General features: G+C 38.8%; 1 protein-coding gene across 1 annotated transcript in view; it reads right to left on the bottom strand.

Moving 5' to 3' along the window:
• The window catches only part of LOC146306671 (copine-8), a 113,961-nt gene that overhangs the window by 59,227 nt on the left and 37,000 nt on the right, over nucleotides 1-17,734 (bottom strand). The window contains exons 5-6 of the mRNA XM_084710832.1: nucleotides 12,437-12,476; nucleotides 3,464-3,540 (exon numbers count right to left, since the gene is read on the bottom strand). Of these exons, the coding sequence (XP_084566958.1) occupies nucleotides 3,464-3,540; nucleotides 12,437-12,476 (117 nt within the window). The remainder of the gene's footprint in view (nucleotides 1-3,463; nucleotides 3,541-12,436; nucleotides 12,477-17,734) is intronic.

Genomic DNA, 17,734 nt, shown 5'->3' with positions numbered 1-17,734 from the left:
CACACACACGAAAAAGCCACAGAAACACACAGACACACAAAGATAGGTTGCCAGGTTGTTGACAATGTGCAGTGAAGGGATGCCAGCTTGGCTGCTATTTCCCCCAACACCCCACTTTTTAGATCTCAAAGCTCATCGAGGTTTCAAATGAACAAGCAAATTGGATTAAAAAGACACAATTGAAAAGAAGCCAAGTGGGCTTCAACCATGAGAGAGAAAATGAGTGAAACTGATGAGGCCAAAAGAGCAGCATGGATAAAAACAGGTGATGATGTATCCTAAATGGGGCTTCTAATGAATAATTTTGCAGCTGATCTTGATCAAAGTACTTTAACATCTATTGATAATAAACCAATTTTGCTAAAGCTGCACAGCGCAATCTGAGACTAAAGTAGAACTACATTATTTTTGTTATGTTTGACACAGAGGAGCTGCAGTATGTGCCCTGAATAACAGCATTCCTCTAATGCAGTTTTTTTTGTGTGAAATATCTGTGGACAGAGTGTCAGTGTGGGACTGTCGTGGCAGGAAGATTCAGGCCAACAGCAGCACTTCAGAGATGTGGTGCGCCTGCAAAATGTCACTAAAATAGAGGCAAAGCGTTATCTTTTTTTAAAAAAATGAAAACAGCTCCCTGTCAGAGTGGATAACTTTATCCAAACGGCTGGCTGTTTGTTTTGCTCTGCTCTGTGGATCACTTACTTAAATACTACAAGTGTTATGATGAAGCACAGAGAGCCTTGGTTGACAGCCTGGAACACAATGATTTACAATAAATTAAAGGACCAATGTGTAAATTTACAGGGAGTTATTGGCAGAATATGGAATATATCATGCATAAGTATGTTTTCATGCTTGTTTCAGGGCCGTACAGCGCAACATATACGCTGCATGTGCAAAGAAAGAATCTGGATTAGGCTAAGAGCAATTAAAAATGCTGACACTAATCTTGTCAGTCAGTTTAGTTTCACCCAATTCTAAAGCAAAAGCAATGTTTTAAATAATGATATACATCAGCATTAAAAAAATATCAACGCTCCATCTTTAGCGTTGCCTCTGAATAAAAGATTTAGAATCTCGAAAGCCACGCTCCTTTTGCAAAAGCGGTAGGTGGTGATTTATGTGTTGATATTAGTGTGGTGACAAACGATCTAAAGCATCTGCCATTAATCTGAGCTTTCCAGCACATCAGCGATGACAAATTAAAGATGATAAGCCTTACTGATAGGTATTTGGTTTAAGTAAGTGTATTTACTCACTGTGGATGAAAAATGGATGGATAACACACTGATGGGTATTATCCATCCATGGGAAAATGCCCTGTTTAAGTTTTTCCCAAATGGTATGTTTGGTGTAATGAAAACCACTGGTCACTCTGACAGTATTGATCTTAATGTGTGATGCATGTTACATTATTTAGAGTAAATTCAGTCAACTTAAGACAAATGACGGGTGAAGAATTAAGCATAGATGTGAATTGTATTTCACTTAAATGAAAATGGATGCATTTATCTCTAAAGGTTATAAAAACAAATTATGTACTGCTGCTTCTCAGTACACCTTTTTCATTCCCTTTTAATTTCAAAGAACTTAATGTACACAGAAAACGCGGACAACTTGTACAACAACAACAACAAGGTTTTAGGTTCACACCTTCACGGAAAAGCAAAGTCGGAAAACACGTATACACATACTGAGATCTATATGTGTTGCTGCAGAGGACGGGCTGCCTAACAAGCCTGATGAAAACGATCAGTCTCTGTTTGTGTGTGTATGAATACCCTCGAGCGTGTGGGAGTGTTTGCGAGTTTGTATTTTCATTGTAAAAACTGCAGGTATGCGCCGCTCCTCGGCTCAGTTCCCCCAGAAACAGAAGAAGAAGGATGCACCCTCCATACTGCTCGAGTCTCTCCAATTACCAAACAGCAGGTGATCTTCTATACAAAGTTAAATCTACACACATCTCACTGCTCTAAAGCTCTGCGTCTGACACCTGAGAACATTTTGATCCGCTGAACTGTAACCTGAGCTTAATTGGTTCACAGGATTTCAGTGTTTTTGCTCATGGATATACTGTCTTTTTCTGGTTGTTACCAAGTTGTTATTAATTTACTGTACTGTTAGCCAGGTGGATTTACAGGAGCAGAGACGGACCTGTGAGATGATGAGATTTATCAAACTTCTTGGAGAATAAAAGCAGCTTTGAAACAGCCCACATCTTTTTGTGTCACTCTAAATTTTTTATATAAATATGTAAGTGAATTTAAAACATTTTAATTACATGCACAATGACAGCTATCACAGATATACTTTTTATGAATTTGAACATTAATATGTGGACTATTTCGACATTTTGTCTTGGCAAGAGTGGGATGATGAGACTGATTCCACTCCTGTGTCTGTACACTTAATATAAAGCAAGAGGCAGAAGGCGATTAGCTTAGCTTAGCATAAAAACTGGAGAGGAAGGGACCACCAGCAACAACACCTGGAAATATAATAAACAGATTATTTCCTTTCTGAATTTGCTGCCAGTGACAGACTGATAGCAGCGTTAAAGTCGGCCCCTACAGTTTCTGTGATGAATTGCAAAATCCTCATTCAAATACCATGAGAATGCATTATTTATACAACTGATTAATAGTCCTGTGCATCTGATGTATGTCATGTTTTGTTTGTGTTCACTGTGGCCTGTAATTGTGGCCTGTAATACTGTTCAGGAAGTCACTGCTCCTGGCCAAGGAACAGTTCCAGCAGACAACTTCCTACCAAAAATTCTAGTTTCTACATTTTTGTTTTTGTATGGATTAAACAATTAAGATATACTAAGCTAAGCTCGGCTCAAGACAAGTCACCTGCTGCTTTGCTTTCATATTTAATATAACAGACATGGGAGTCTCAGCAAGAAAGCAATACATGCTTTGGTGTATAAATTATTCATAAAATTGGATTATTTTCAACTATTTATAATATAATAATAACATTATACCATCTATTCTGCTTGTGTAGAAAAATGACTAGTCCTTTAGTCCACTCATTTCACCACTTTTCACCATTCTCACACAAGTGCAGCTGTAACTACAACTGCAACTACAGCAACTCCTGCACAGAGTACTGACTGCTTCAAGGATGTTCCTGCAGGAAAAGACATTTCCCTCATTTTTCAGGTACAAGTGGTGGAGAGACATCATAAAAGATGAAGCCATCACAGATACAGAGAACATTTTTTGTGAAACAAGGTGCGAGTGTAAAAAATGCTCACACACAGTCAGTGCTTTAACGCAAGAACCCCCCCAAAGGAAATGCCCGAGTCCTAATACCACTGGGTGCTATATTCTGTAGGGAAAACATCCCTGACACTTCTCACAGTCAATTGATTTCATTTGCTGTGACCATCTATCAACACTGATCAGTTAATTAGCAAAATATTGGCACGTTCCCAGCCTAAAGCACACCTACTCACCCGAGAGCTTTTTCCAAGCGACTGCCCAGTGATCCAACCACCTCTCCAAGAGTACAATAGGCCTGGCCCAGAAAATCCTGCAGAGACAGAGAAAGAGACAAAAAACATCTGTTACAGTATTCCAGGGTTTCTGCAAGTTTCAACAAGTTAAATTTAAGACTTTTTACAACAAAGACAAAGTACAAAGGATATGATTTTATGTGACCGATGCGTCGCGACAGTACTTTCCATTTCCTGGTGGCTTTTTACAGCAGCTTTATGTTTTTCTGACTTCCCATGCCATTGTAATGCCTGAACACCAAAGTTTTACTGGAGAATTTTCTTGAATTTACACAGGTGAAAGTAACATTAACAGAAACTGTTTTTACTTAGTTTTCGAAGTGCTATTTTTGGCATGGAGAGGCCTTGTTGGCTACACACCACATGGCGAAACCCTAACTCGGTGTGATCCAATAAATTCTTACCATGTTGCATACTTTGCATTGGAGTTTATTGATTTCATATTGGTTTTGTTGCGTAATTATTGCAGTGTGAATAATATTTTTTCCCCCAGAAACACATTTAAAAGCCAGACAAAAGATTTTAAATTCTCAAAAGTAACATTAACTTTATTAATCCAATCAATTTTTAAGACCTGTCAAAATTGGTTTTAAGACATTTTAAGGCCTAAAATTCTGATAACTGGATTTTACAGGAGGACAAAAAATGAACACACATAAAACACAAACTGACATAAAATTACTCGCAGTCATAATGATAAAAAATGAGCCAAACCCTACAGGGCCAAACCATTTCAAAAACCTCCATGTTCCCCATTGACAGATAATATTGGAAAGTACATCAAGCCATCCTCCCACCAGCCCTCACACCTGCCCAGCTCTGCTCCCTTGCCACTTTCCTGTTAAATTAAATCGCCACCACATAATGAAACTCTGCAGCTGATACTGACAGAATGGCAGAGACATGGACAGAAAAGTAAAAAAAACACCTGCATCAGTCCTGAAAAAAGTAATTTATTTACATGACAAATGTGGATTTTATTAATTTATCAGAATAAAACTATGGCAATTAGCTTACTCAGTTCAAAAAAATAAGACTATTTCTAGAACACATAATATGACGGATCCCTCTTTTCTAATTGTATGAAAGCCATTGCAGAAACACGGCCTCTTTCACCAGAGGGCATACTACTGAGATTGTTTGTCATTATTGGACATCGTCTCTAATATCTGACCGAAGTAGCTCCAAGCAGCACTAACATAATGGCTTCTCTCTGCTCCATTGATCAGCCTCTTGTGTTATTCTGTCTCTATCTCGCTTTTCGTCAACATGTCCGTCTCATTTATCTCGACATACAGGCAGTCACTTTTATTTGTCACTGCCCACAAAAAGGCTAAAATAATATTTGTAAATGATTTTTATGATATTTTCATTGTCTGTGATGTAGAGGTTGTGCAGTAAAGTCACAAATCACCTAGCAACTGCCGCTGTTGCCAGCATGAGATCCATCAGAGAATTGGCCGTGTGCTGCAGCTAATGGCTAAATATGTAACAGCATGGTCTAAAAAAAAAAGGCTTAATATGAAAAAAAACAGATAGTTGTGTGGGCAGAGCTCCATTCAGTAATGTTCCAGAAAAATCTACTGTTTGATAGATAAGCTGACATCCACAGCAGAGGAGGAGTTCAGGGGGAGTGCGAGCAGATGGTTACAGATGGTTAAAAAACGTTATTTGATGCCAGGTTTAAGGAGAATATACAAGGAGCTCAATACTAAAGCTTCTCATCCTTTTCAGATCAACTGCAATACTGCAAAAACCTCTCAGAAATGTTAGCCACATGTCTAACATCAGTTTAACTTTTTCTTTTTGTTATTCCGCAGCTCTGCAGTTATCGTTTATTTAGAGGTGCTAATTTGACAAGTTCTTTCCTATGTCACCCTTTATAAAGGTTTTATAAGTTGTAAGTAATTGCTTTACAGGAGGAAAAGTTAAGGCATTTTGGGAAATCTGCTCATTCGCTTTGTTGTCAAGACTTAGATGAGAAGATTGATAACACTCACACATCTGTATGTTAAATATGAAGCTACCGCTAGTGGTCAGTTAGCATAGCTTAGCATCTTAACAAGACTGGAAACAGAAGCAGGAGCAGCCCAACCCCCAACTTGGTGAATTGTTGAGTTGATGCTGACTTGTTACTTTACTGTAAGTGCAATAAAAATGTATTATTTTTAGCTCATAACTGATTTATAAAGCATTAATAAAGTAACAGTAGCATTGACTTTGGGTACTTTCATGTTGTGAGATGGATACGACAAAAGCATGTCGTTAAATGTTGCTTGTTGCAGAAAAATACCTTCAAATTAGCTTTTCAAGCCATTTCAACTAAACGCCTTTGACTTTTTATCTAGCTGCATACAGAGATATAAAATAAAACGAGTGTGATCTTATAAACAGGACAGCATGTGTCTAATCTCTGGACCTGTCCCTCTATATTCCCCCCTCACTCTCACTCAGTTCCCAGGTGTGCCTGCAGCCTCCAGCTCCCATGTTAAAACATCGTCTAATGGATTGGCTCTCTGGCTTTCCCTCCCCCCCGAGACCCGGTTGGAGGCTCGTACGCTTCCCTCCGAGCCAACATGCCTGTCTCTTCTTGTATGAGATTATTGATTATAAGAAAGTGAGGCGAGGGGGAGGAAAGACAGAGTGAGGGGGGGAGACGGAAAGATCGAAACGGAGAGAAAGCAGGAGAACGAGGGTATGGCGATGAAATAGAAAGAAGAGTGGATGGATTGCCATAGTGAGAGAGAAAGGCAAGAAAAGGAGATGAGGAAGGCATAAAAGGAATGAATTGTATCCAGAAAGACAACAATGTGATGTGAAATGAGAGAAAAATCCTGAGGGACTAGACTTGACTAGACTGTGAGCATTTCTCACTGTAGTATTCAATTTATCTACACTTAGCTTCACGCAGTTGCTGACAAATAAATGCCAGCAGTGCATTTGGGGACTTCCTTTCAGCTATCTGAAAACTGCAACTCTTAAAAACCGATGGAAAAATAAAGCTCACTGTGAGTTATTGTCGGAGGTAGACAGCAGATAGTGACCATGATACCGCCGTGCAGCTACATTGCCAGCAGTCACGATGATTTATGAGCTACAGATGGGATGACCAGATGAGAGAGGGTGAAATTAGGGGTGGGAAAAGGGAAGATGTAAGAGGGAAGATTCATTTAGAGTAACACCAGACCCTTTTTTACACAGGACAAAACCCCACTAACATCCACAAACATCTGGCTTTTGACCTCAGTGATAAAGGGTACCATCATTCTGCAGTAGTCGTGGATATTTATTGTTTCCGTCGCTAACTTCTGCAAACCTTTTTGCACTCGCTTGAAGGTGCGCATTGGCTTTAACTGATGCTTGTTTTGTCTTGAGTCGAGCGATGATGAGTGGATAAACCCAATTATTTCCTGTAAATCCTTCACAATAAAAGCTCCCTGACATTTTGTTATCGAAAAGCAAAACCAGGAAATGTTGGGTTTTCACCAGCAGCAACAACAACACTTCTAATCAGCTGAAAACGAACATGAATCAGTAAAATAAAGTTCAAACAACGATGCAGGAGGGAAACTAAACTTCAGCTCGTAGAGATTCAGTTAGAGGCTACGAAAGAACTGAGAGCTGAACACACACTTTTAAGAGAACACCTCTGCTCTCCTGCACAGACATAAATTAAGACTTTCTAGTTACACAGGAACTTGTCCACTGGCAAAGGGAATTGAGTCAACTGCTAATTTATAGATCAGTTACAGATTCTGAGGCATATATGAAGCACACGTCCTGGCTGTTAGTGCCAGACACATGAAACACTGCACAGATGACAGGTCAGTAGACTGGGATTGTCATTAAACTGTAGGATCTCATATTCCTCCCTCAGTGGTGACTGCATGCTCTGTCAGCTGGTTTAAAACAGGTCAAAGGACATCAATGATTCATTATTTATGACAGTCTTATCAGTGCAATAAACAAATGAAAATACACGACTAATATTCTTACATAATTTACAAAAAAACACAACAACTAAAAGTAGGATTTGTAGCTTAAATAAGAGACTTGATCAGAAAATTTTCCAGATTCAGAGAGTAAAAGAGCTGTTTAACTACTACTTCATGTAGAATAATTGAGGATTTAATGAGAGGGTTCTCTTATTTGAATCGTCTTTCTTCTGGTGACAGCAGCATCTTGTGGCGTGTATCTCAATTATGTTATTAATTATTCATGACAATTTGGCAGCGCTCCAAAATACACACTCCGTTAAGTGCAGATTTTTTTTTAATATTACTGTTTCACCAAGTCATTTGAGCATTTTTGCCTTCGAGGCTTAAGTCAAGTCAAGTCTCACAGCACACAGGGAGCTCCCATTTTATCTTATGCATGTTATTTTTGTCATTTTCATGCTTATTAGGAGCTTTGGCTTTAATGCTTTACTTGATTTTCTGATAACGTGGAATTGTAAAATAACAGAGCTTCCTACCAACAACTCAAATGTTCAAAGAAAAAAGGTTTCTGCAGTAGATTATCTAACCCTGGCAAGATTCAAGTCTTTGCTGTCGTGAGGAATCGGTTTAAAAGATGGCGATATTCTTTAAGCATTTATGTAAAGTATATGTGGTTTGTAATTAGAGGTCTAAACATTAAATGCCACCACTTCATCCTGCACTGAAATCAGTGTGACTGTACATACAGTAATGTTCCCATCTGGTCTGATGGCGCATAATGAAACTGCACAGCAGTTTGCAGTAATTGAGCATAATGGCTAAATAAAATCCACTTCCTGTGATTCTCTGTCCGTTTCTACAGGTACAAGGGGCTTTTAAAGAGGTGTGGAAAATACAGGCTTTATGTTCTGTGCCTCTAGAGAGGTCCTTAATTACAATTATGCTATTCGTTCACTTGAGGTCATTAAATGGCGCTATGAAAAAATTCCCCAAAGAAATAAATATAATTTTTTCCCAATTTCAGGGCAGCTGTTGGCATAGTGCTGTTAAAAATGTAATATGAAAACAGGGGAAACAAGCTTTTAATGATCCTAACCAAATGCCCCCTGAGAGGGCAAGCATCATTATCTCCACCAGGAACAACCTCGAGGACCTCGCATGTTTGTGGTGATTCACAATTTTTGAGAAACCTTGAAAAACCTCTTTCAGCGAGTGAGTGCTCTGTTTTATACCGACTGCTGTTGGAAGGGACTGCAAGTCCTCAACAACTGCTAGACTAAAAACAGCGCTTACCAAGTCAGATGCACGCCATATTCTGGTCTTTATCATGGCTAAAAAACTGACATCCATAACTTCAGATTCATTTTCTAATCTAATTAATTTCCAATATGATCCACTACAGTTGAGCACAATATTAGATGAATAAATCCTTGTTCTATGTTGCTGCTATGCATCTGAATGCCATATTAGAGAGTTCAAGGCCCTCTAGTAAAAAAAAATTAGAGACTTCACTATAAAATCGATTATAACTCTGGACTGAGGATGATAACAGTTAATGGATGACTGATTAATCGTCATTTAGAATTGCTTGTTTCCAATGATCAATAAAGCAAAGTACTTACAATGTGCAACCCTATTCTAAACCAATTTTCATGAAAAATTAATTAAAATAAATAAATTATTTAGAATTTCAGGTTTTACGACTTTCTCCAAAAGTGTAGATTTCTATGTCTATTATATTGCTGTAAAGATGTCTGGTTGATTGTAATCTTCTACATAAATAAGAAAATGTTCTATATGATTAATAATGATTAACTTGAGAAGTCTGGACTTATTGTCTCGTTTCTTGTTTCCTTATTAAATTTACACAGTTAGGTGAGCCCAGGATGCTCCGTTACGTTACCATTGCACTACAGTACGCACTTTAAAGAACACTGAGCCTATACCACACAAACACACTTTCTTAAATACTTTGCATATAACTATACAAGAAAACTTACACTACCCTACACAAAAAACGTTTTTAAAAACTTTGCCAATATCCACTGCTTCCATCTGGCAGCTGCGCTGACATTGCAGTAGGTGCTTCACCATCTGTTTCCTGGCAGAGTTTTGCCCACTGCTAAGTGCACTTTTCTAGCTTTATTTTAATTTCATTTTCTGTTTACTATATTCTAGCTTCAGAAGCAAATATGCTGCTTTGTAAGACTAAAGAAGCAGTCATTTATCTCCATTAGACAGCAGATGAACATTACCAACACAACAGTATTATCGCCTTGGGCCACAAAACATGTCTCAGCGCTGTTCTATGATTGGAAATTATGTTCAATTCTGTAAACTATAAAGAAAGCACTTGCAAAAAGTGTTCCGTTTAACAGCCTTTGATAGCACTGTAGGTCATTAAAGGCAAATGTAGACATTTGGATTGCTCAAATATAACATGCTCCTCTTTAAAGCCTCAAGTCAAAGATTTCCCGTCTCCTGTTGTTTCTTCCAATAACCCCAAACCATTTCTATTTGTGTACAAAAGAAATGACACAGTCTGGGAAGTCATGTGATTGTGTTGTTATGTCGTAAGATATGTGGGCGGACTGGTTTGGCTGGACACTGAAGAGCAAACACTGATAAGAGCTAAAGGCCGGAGTGTGTCGCCTCAGGGAAAAAGCAACAGCAGCTGTCTGCACCTCTGCTCAGAGGCAGACTGGGACACAAAAGTCAAGCGAGTGGAACTTGAAATTAGGTTTTTTACAGACAGACACACATATTGTACAGCTGAAGCAATTCTCTTCCAGGTGGTGGCCAAATACTGCTGAATAGGGCAGGAGGCAATGCATGATTGCACACCAGCTATTACAGACATCGAAGCTGTGAATGTACATTTACATTAAAATGCACATTCTCATGTAATCGCCAGAGTCTATGAGTAGAAAAGACAGCTTTGTGTTTGGTTTTTTTAAATGCCTTCCATCTTTTTTATAGCTGCTGTGATTTCTTTGTGTTGAACATTGACAGTCCAGGTCAGTACTGGCTGTTGCTACAGCAAACAACTGCCCAAACACGTGTCAGATATCACTGAAAAGCTGATTTCCTGAAAACAGGCATGTGTACACAAGATTACAGACACAGACCTTCAGGATAACATCCACTGTGCAGCTCAGTGAGTGGATGACAGCGATCATTTCAAACATCATTTCCCATACTGCTGAATGATAACAGCTAACTCTTGTATGTTGTTTGTTGAATCTGCACAAAAGCCAAAGTGTAAAACCTACAGGACGTTATGCATTTCACTTAGATTTCTTGGCTGGGACCAGTAACTCACCGACGTCTTTGCTGGTTGCCTGAAACTGGTCCTGGCCAAGAAACAGTTCAGCATGTAACACCTTGCGAAACAGCAACTTTCCTTTTTTACACTTCAGTACTTATAAAATAAAACATGTTAATTAGTGAGATTTAGAGGTGCTGCCAGGCAGATTTGTCTCCTTTGCACAGAGCAAGGATAGCTGTTCCCTCTTTTACCAGTCTTACTAAGATGCTAGGCTATGCTAAGCAGCTGCTTTTCCACTGCTTTTCCACTGCAAGACCTATTCTCACCTGATCTTGTGAATCCAGCTGCCTTGCAAGAGAATGTGATTTGGGGAGCAGGACTGCTTACCACGTTCTCGTGTAACGCGAGAGAAACAGTTGGTAGCGGTAATGTACCTCTAAACATGGAGGAGGAGGGTGAAATTGGGGGGTGGGGGGGGGGTCCTGAAATATGGTCACACGGGTTCCCCAACACTAAATAAGCCCCATGAACCAAAACTTCCTTTAAGTGACTCTCTCAGTCCACTTGGCCCAGCGGGTCACTTAAGCTCACTTCAGTTCCAACCGTCCTCTGGCTCTGATGGCTCAAACATGTCTGAACATGTCGAGTAAAACTGCTGGAAGGAGTGTCAATGTTTCAGGTTGTTTTCAGGTCATCGTGGTGTTTGACACAGACAGCAGAGCGAACACACCCCCAGTGTTTCAGAGCAGAGAAAATGCTCATATTTTCATAATTCTGAGACCTAAATTTATATAGGTCAAACAAGACATGTAATCAAATGTGATGAGGTGCATTATGGTATGGTTATATTAAACCATTTCTTAAATTTCTTGAATTTACAGAACAATTACTGTATCATGATATATACTGTTACCATAATATAAAATTACATACACCATAATTTAAGATTTTGGCCATAAATCGCCCACCTGCAGCATGTGGTAGATTCATACACTGAAGATACAAGAGTGGTATCGATCTCTAACTCTCAACAAAACAAGTGTAAAAAAAAAAAGCACATTTCTTAAAATGTCAACATATAAAAGGGTTGCAAACACTGGGTGATGGTTTTTAATGCATGTAGATGCATTATTACCTGTACTAATGTTTAGATTATCTGCTCAGTTCATCAAACAAGAGATAAGTGTTTCAAAATGACTGACAGACTCTGTCATTAAAAATGAACACAACATTAAAAAACAACTGGCTTAAATTTTAAATCCAACGCTAAAAACACCAGCAAGAAAAACCTTTGTGAAAGCTGCCTTGGTCTGTTTGAACTGCAATACCCATGATGCAGTGGGCGGGACACAGCTATTATTGTTTGCTGGCAAAGACTAAGTTATCACATTGTTGTTCCTAATTACTATTATGCTAATGACTGCTATCAATGCAAAAAAGCAGGGTGGACAGGGGAAATCAATGTTTATTTAATTTCTAAATTAACTCCAGGCTGTTCAGGGAGTGTGCTATTACAGCAGATGATAAACACACTCATTGTAATGGCCAGATTACTGTTATGTGGCCAAAACGAGGCTAATAATGACAAGGATGGCAATCACACTCACTCTCGCCCACAGAGTGAAATCAGCTGAAGTGTGTGCAGAGACGAAGTAAATTCAACCACATACAAAAACGCATGTAATCAAGATAAGTTTTGGCACTCACGTGTTTCGACAGGTTGGCGCTCTTCGAGTCGACATCATACCTGTAGGGGAAAAAAAAGGAAAAGAGGGCAAGAGTCAGTGCATTAGGAAGCGATGGAGGGTGACAGGAGCTCAGCTGGGAACACGACAGGGATTACAGACAGAGTAAATCAGTAATGGGAACAAGCAGCTTGTCGCCGACGATCTCACCAGAGGCTGCGGGTGTTTCACTTCCCAGCATCACAGGCTCACAGGCATCCTCCATTAAACTGACACTAAATGGACTAATTGGCATGATTGTGAGAGCATACGTGTTTGTGCATGTGAGAAAGAGACAAGGAGAAAGTGAGAAATATGGCGCTAGTGAGTAAATAAGTAAATAAGCATCTGTTCTCCATTGTGTGTCCATCTCTGTTCATTAGTGTTACTTTTTTGTGGGTGCTTTTAATATTATTACTCATTTGTATTCCCCCATTCCACCTGCAGGTCTCTAGTACAGTACGTGTGATACTTGCAGAGATAAAAATTTGTCCAGAAATGGCTCCTCCAGTGCAGAGGCTACTCTGAAGAATGGTAGGCAATCAGACAAGCCATTCACTCGGCAATTTGAGGTCATTTCACAGCTCAGGTCATTTCACCCACCACTAAAAATGGATTGCCCTCTGCTGGGTGATCTTTTGGGGGAGAAATAAGGAGCAATTTAGTGACTTTACAGGACTGTTCAGGATAATGTACATCGTACAGCATGTGCCTCTGTGAGTGTGTTCACATTGGGTAATAAGAATTCCACATTAATCTGAATCTGAAGCATGACACGTGTCTATTTCGCCTCAATCATAAAGTGACATGCTCTGTTCTTCATCATATTAATCAAAATATATTTTTTTTCATATTCACGTCGCACAAATCCTCTACTTTCTATATAAAAGTTCCATTTGAGACGCTGTGTTTCAATACAATTGTATAAAGCTGAGTGTTTGATTAAAGGAAAAACTAATCAACAAATAAATAGAAGACCTGACAGTGACCTTTGACCTCCTAGTGAATAAACAAGACAAGAGTCCAAAACACAATGCTAGCGGCTTTATCAGGTTGTACATAAGCAAAGTTAAATGCTCAGATTGGCACGTTAACTTGCTCACAGTAATAATTTGAACATTTTGATGTTTGTCGTCTTGTTGAAGCATGTTAGCATGCTAATATTTTAGTAACTACCACACAGGAAACACTTTGCACATCTATTAGATAAGACAGGTACGTTGGAGAGAGGCGAGTTGACCAAAAAGTTGCAAAAGGACTCCCACACACTGTTTAACTCACTCACTGTCTGGGCAAACCCGATGGAGGTCTAGTATCAGTCTAGTAGTTTGGAAATTTGGCTTCATCCTCACGGGTTTTTTAAAAGGCATCATAATAAATCAATATACATACAGTATAAATGTAACACAACATTCACAGTACAGGCTACAATAGCGGACATGGTTCATGTGTGAATGATATTCACGAATTTAGCAAAGTTAGAAAGTTGGTATGAATAAACTTTTGTAAATGTTCTTGTTTTATATCGCCTCCCCAAGGGCAGTTTTTTGAATGCTTTAAAAAAAGGAGTGAACAGGATCAGACACAGTTTGTCAGGCTTTATACATACATCCCAGTTGTTTGTCCTCTTTCCCAATAATACAGGCCATGGTTGCGACTCGTAACCGTATGAATTTAATTCCCTGATTAGATTTTAAAATTATATTCTGTGTTGGTTGTAAAGCAAACAAAAGTATGTAGGGTTTATTCTCTCTCTATCTCTCTTGTTTTTCTTCTTTTCCTCCTTTCAGAATGATTGGTGAAAGCAGTACTTGCAGTAATAGTTCAACACATCATAGAATTATACAGATTTATACTGGAGATACAGACTTGCAGAGCAGTCTATTACACACAGTGTAGTCCCATAATTCAGATTCAGAGGACATAACCTCTGCTCTGTTACTGTTTTTTTCTCACACAGATCCCATCTTCATCAGCCTGAGGGTGGAAACATTCTTTCATCTGCTATCATCTCAGACTGTGTTACCCTCCGCAGGCCGGCAGTGCCAGCTATCTTCGGCTGCTGGGCATGAGAGGGGCGGCGAACACATGCAAAACACATTCACAGACAAAGGCACATGACAGCGATGCACATACTGAATGGTACTAGCAACACACACACACACACACAGGCAGACCAAAAGGCAGTGTGCCGTTTTGTTCCTCGGATGCTCAGTTCCATTCAGAAAACCACTCAGGAGACAGCAAACACAAAGCATGCACTCATATGTTCTCCTGAATGTTTTTTTATTTGTACATTCCAGCAAAAAAAAGGGCTAATAGGTTGATAGCAGTCTGTTTATAGTATGTGTGATATGTGTGATAATGTATACTGGGTCATAACATGGTGTGGTACCCAAGTGCAGCAGGCAGAGTAGATATGAAAGGTTAAATGCTTCTCTTTCCCTGAAGGTAATCTGTCCACTCCTATATCACACCTACCATCCCCTGGAACCCCGGTTGTTATGGTTACCGTCGCTAAACCGCACACACGGCCACAAACACGTGCAAGGCACAAGCGCACAACATCGTCACCATGGCCACACACAGTATGTGGGAATGCACACAACAAACACACACACACACACATCGGTTTTGCTTTTTTGTCTCGGAGTGTCCACGTGGCCCTGTGACACTTCTCTTGTGAGATGATGTATGTATTGTGACGGAGCGACCAGCTGAGATCCTGAAACACTCGCACATGTGTGGATAAACAGGGATACTGTTTGTAGACAGTGGTGGAAGAAATACTTTGACTTAAGTAGCAATACTACTGTGTAAGAGTACTCTGTTACAAGTAAAAGTCCTGTATTCAAAATTTCACTTTTAAAAAGTACTCATTATGTAGACAGACCCATACAATAAGATATATATATATTATTATATATAATTTTATATTATGGGATTATAATTATCAGAGATTAACAGAGATCAAGTTTATTACATAATGATGTATTTATTTCTTATATAATAATGTGACAGAAAAGTAACTAAAGAGTACAATATTTGTCCCTGAAATACAGTGAAGTAGAAGTAGTATGACTGTCTCAAAATCCTACAGTACTTGATTAAATCTACTTAGTTACTTCCCACCATTGCCTGCAGGAATGGGTGGAATTTTATTGATATCAGTATTACTACTACTACTGCTTATTGATACAATACTTATCAGTACTCTTATTGATACTACTTGCCATCATTTGGTGCAAACAATAAAGACATGGCATGAAAAAAATATGTACAAAAAAATAAAGCATAAACAAAGCCCTATGGACAGATATAGACATGCCTTCACCCACACACATATAGGCACATATGTTGTCTCTGTCTTCTTCTCTCTGTCTCCTCCTCCATCTCTCAAAGGCCAACACACAAACACACGTTCTGCAGAAACACTAACTCCTCTTCACGGAGTCTAACTTTTCAGAATCCCAGTTGGGTTGTTGGCGTGGCTCCCTGGTTCATAGATTATAATATAATTAGTCTCCATCTAATAAAATAAAGCCACTGAAATCCCCTCTGTAATGCAATCTGAGAGCAAATTGAGAAAGAAAATCCCCTCACCTACAGGCGGTCTGGCGGCTTAATAAATCTAAAGACCAACTCTCTCCTTCAGATAGCATCTTACAGTACGCCTCGATGCAAAGGCGAAGGGAGTGAATAATGCTAATGAGGCCAAATGTTATTGATGCAAAGGAATCAAATGTGAATGAGGTCATAGAGCTTATAACATCCCAGTGTGTGGTACTAGTATGCAGAGATTCATTGTTAATAAGTGAGAGTTACAGAGAGATATTGATGGTGTTTGTAATAACAGAATCAATACTGAGCCTTTTGACATGACAGGGATGCACTGATGTGTGTTTTTTCAAGCAAATACCAACAGCCAGTGCTTTCTCAAATTCAAGCCCGTACCAATATCAATGTGCATTTTTAAGGCAGTAGAAAAAATGTGCAAAATGTCCTTCCAGCTCAGGATTGATGCTTTGAAACTCAATTTACAATTTCAGTAATTAAGTGGGGTTTTTTTTTCAACTTTATTTTGTGACTAATTTGGAGGATGTACTTAGCGGTAGGCAAGCCAATTCCAAAATCTGCCAAATATCAGCAGGAAAAATAATATTGGACGAATACCAACGGCGTAGAATGCTTTTAACGTTTCTACCAGCCAATATAGAGAGCATACCGATGCATCTAGACAAATGAAGCTGTCCCAGTTAAGTGCACTTCTCTGTAATAAATCACTGTCTGCTAGTGCCAAGGTAAAAAAAGGAAGATTTGTCCCTGTGTAACTTTTTAAAAAATGACTGTGAATATGCAGCACAAATCGACATTAAAACACTGAATAATGCAGAATGTAGAAAACATTTTTTCCACACAGTTTTCAGTGCTTTTTTTAAAAAAAAAAAAAAATCAAATTAAGCTCTTGTTCCTGTAATTGTTTTATAATGAGCCAATACTACATTCTGTGAATGAATATTAATCAAGCGGCACGTGCATTATGCAATCTACTTAATGTCTCAATTTACTGAAAGTAAATGAGTGTAAAGTAGGAAACTCTGTTGCATGCAAACTGTACAATAAAGGCAGAAAATAAAACCAGTAGCTTTTTTTGGGTACTCAATATGAATATTCAACATTTGTTCTTTAGTTCCAGTTCAGTGCAACACACTAAATTCCTGCCGTATATCAGCCTACTTGAGTATGTTTTTCCAGTAAGACTCACATTTTAACACCTTTCTTCATCACCTGTGATGTGAAAACATCAGAAGCTCTCACGGCACTTTTGGTGAGTTTTATTTTGTGTGTGGATGATCAAAATTACTGACAGCTGTTTCAGGTCAAAAACAAAACAAATCTTACTCATTTAAAAAACACTTTTCTCACTGGAGAGATCCTTAATGTTGTCTGACATTAATATTAACAATTAACAATCCGTTCAGTGGCAAAACAAGCACAAGCAAAAAAGTGAGTGTCACCTATCCTGTGCGTCCTGCTGTGCACTCTGGTGAACTATGATTTTTTTTAAATAATTCCTCATTGAAATTGTATCACTTTGCATTTTGTTTCATCCTGTTGTTGTAATACACACTGACTGTCAAAAGGAAGGGGGCAGCCCTACAAAACAGCCATATTCGTAGCTCTAAAATAATCAGAAATAAAATAATTTCTCATTTTGCAGGTGACATCTGGAGCTTCTCAGAGGTCTAGTAGAAGCTGAGCTCGTATTTTAGAAATACTG

This window comes from Lutjanus erythropterus, chromosome 22 (assembly GCF_056507025.1).
Source record: "Lutjanus erythropterus isolate fLutEry1 chromosome 22, fLutEry1.hap2, whole genome shotgun sequence".
In the NCBI taxonomy this organism is placed as follows: domain Eukaryota; kingdom Metazoa; phylum Chordata; class Actinopteri; order Lutjaniformes; family Lutjanidae; genus Lutjanus; species Lutjanus erythropterus.
The sequence above is the reverse complement of the archived record's forward strand: the minus strand, read 5'-3'. Positions and strand labels throughout refer to the sequence as shown.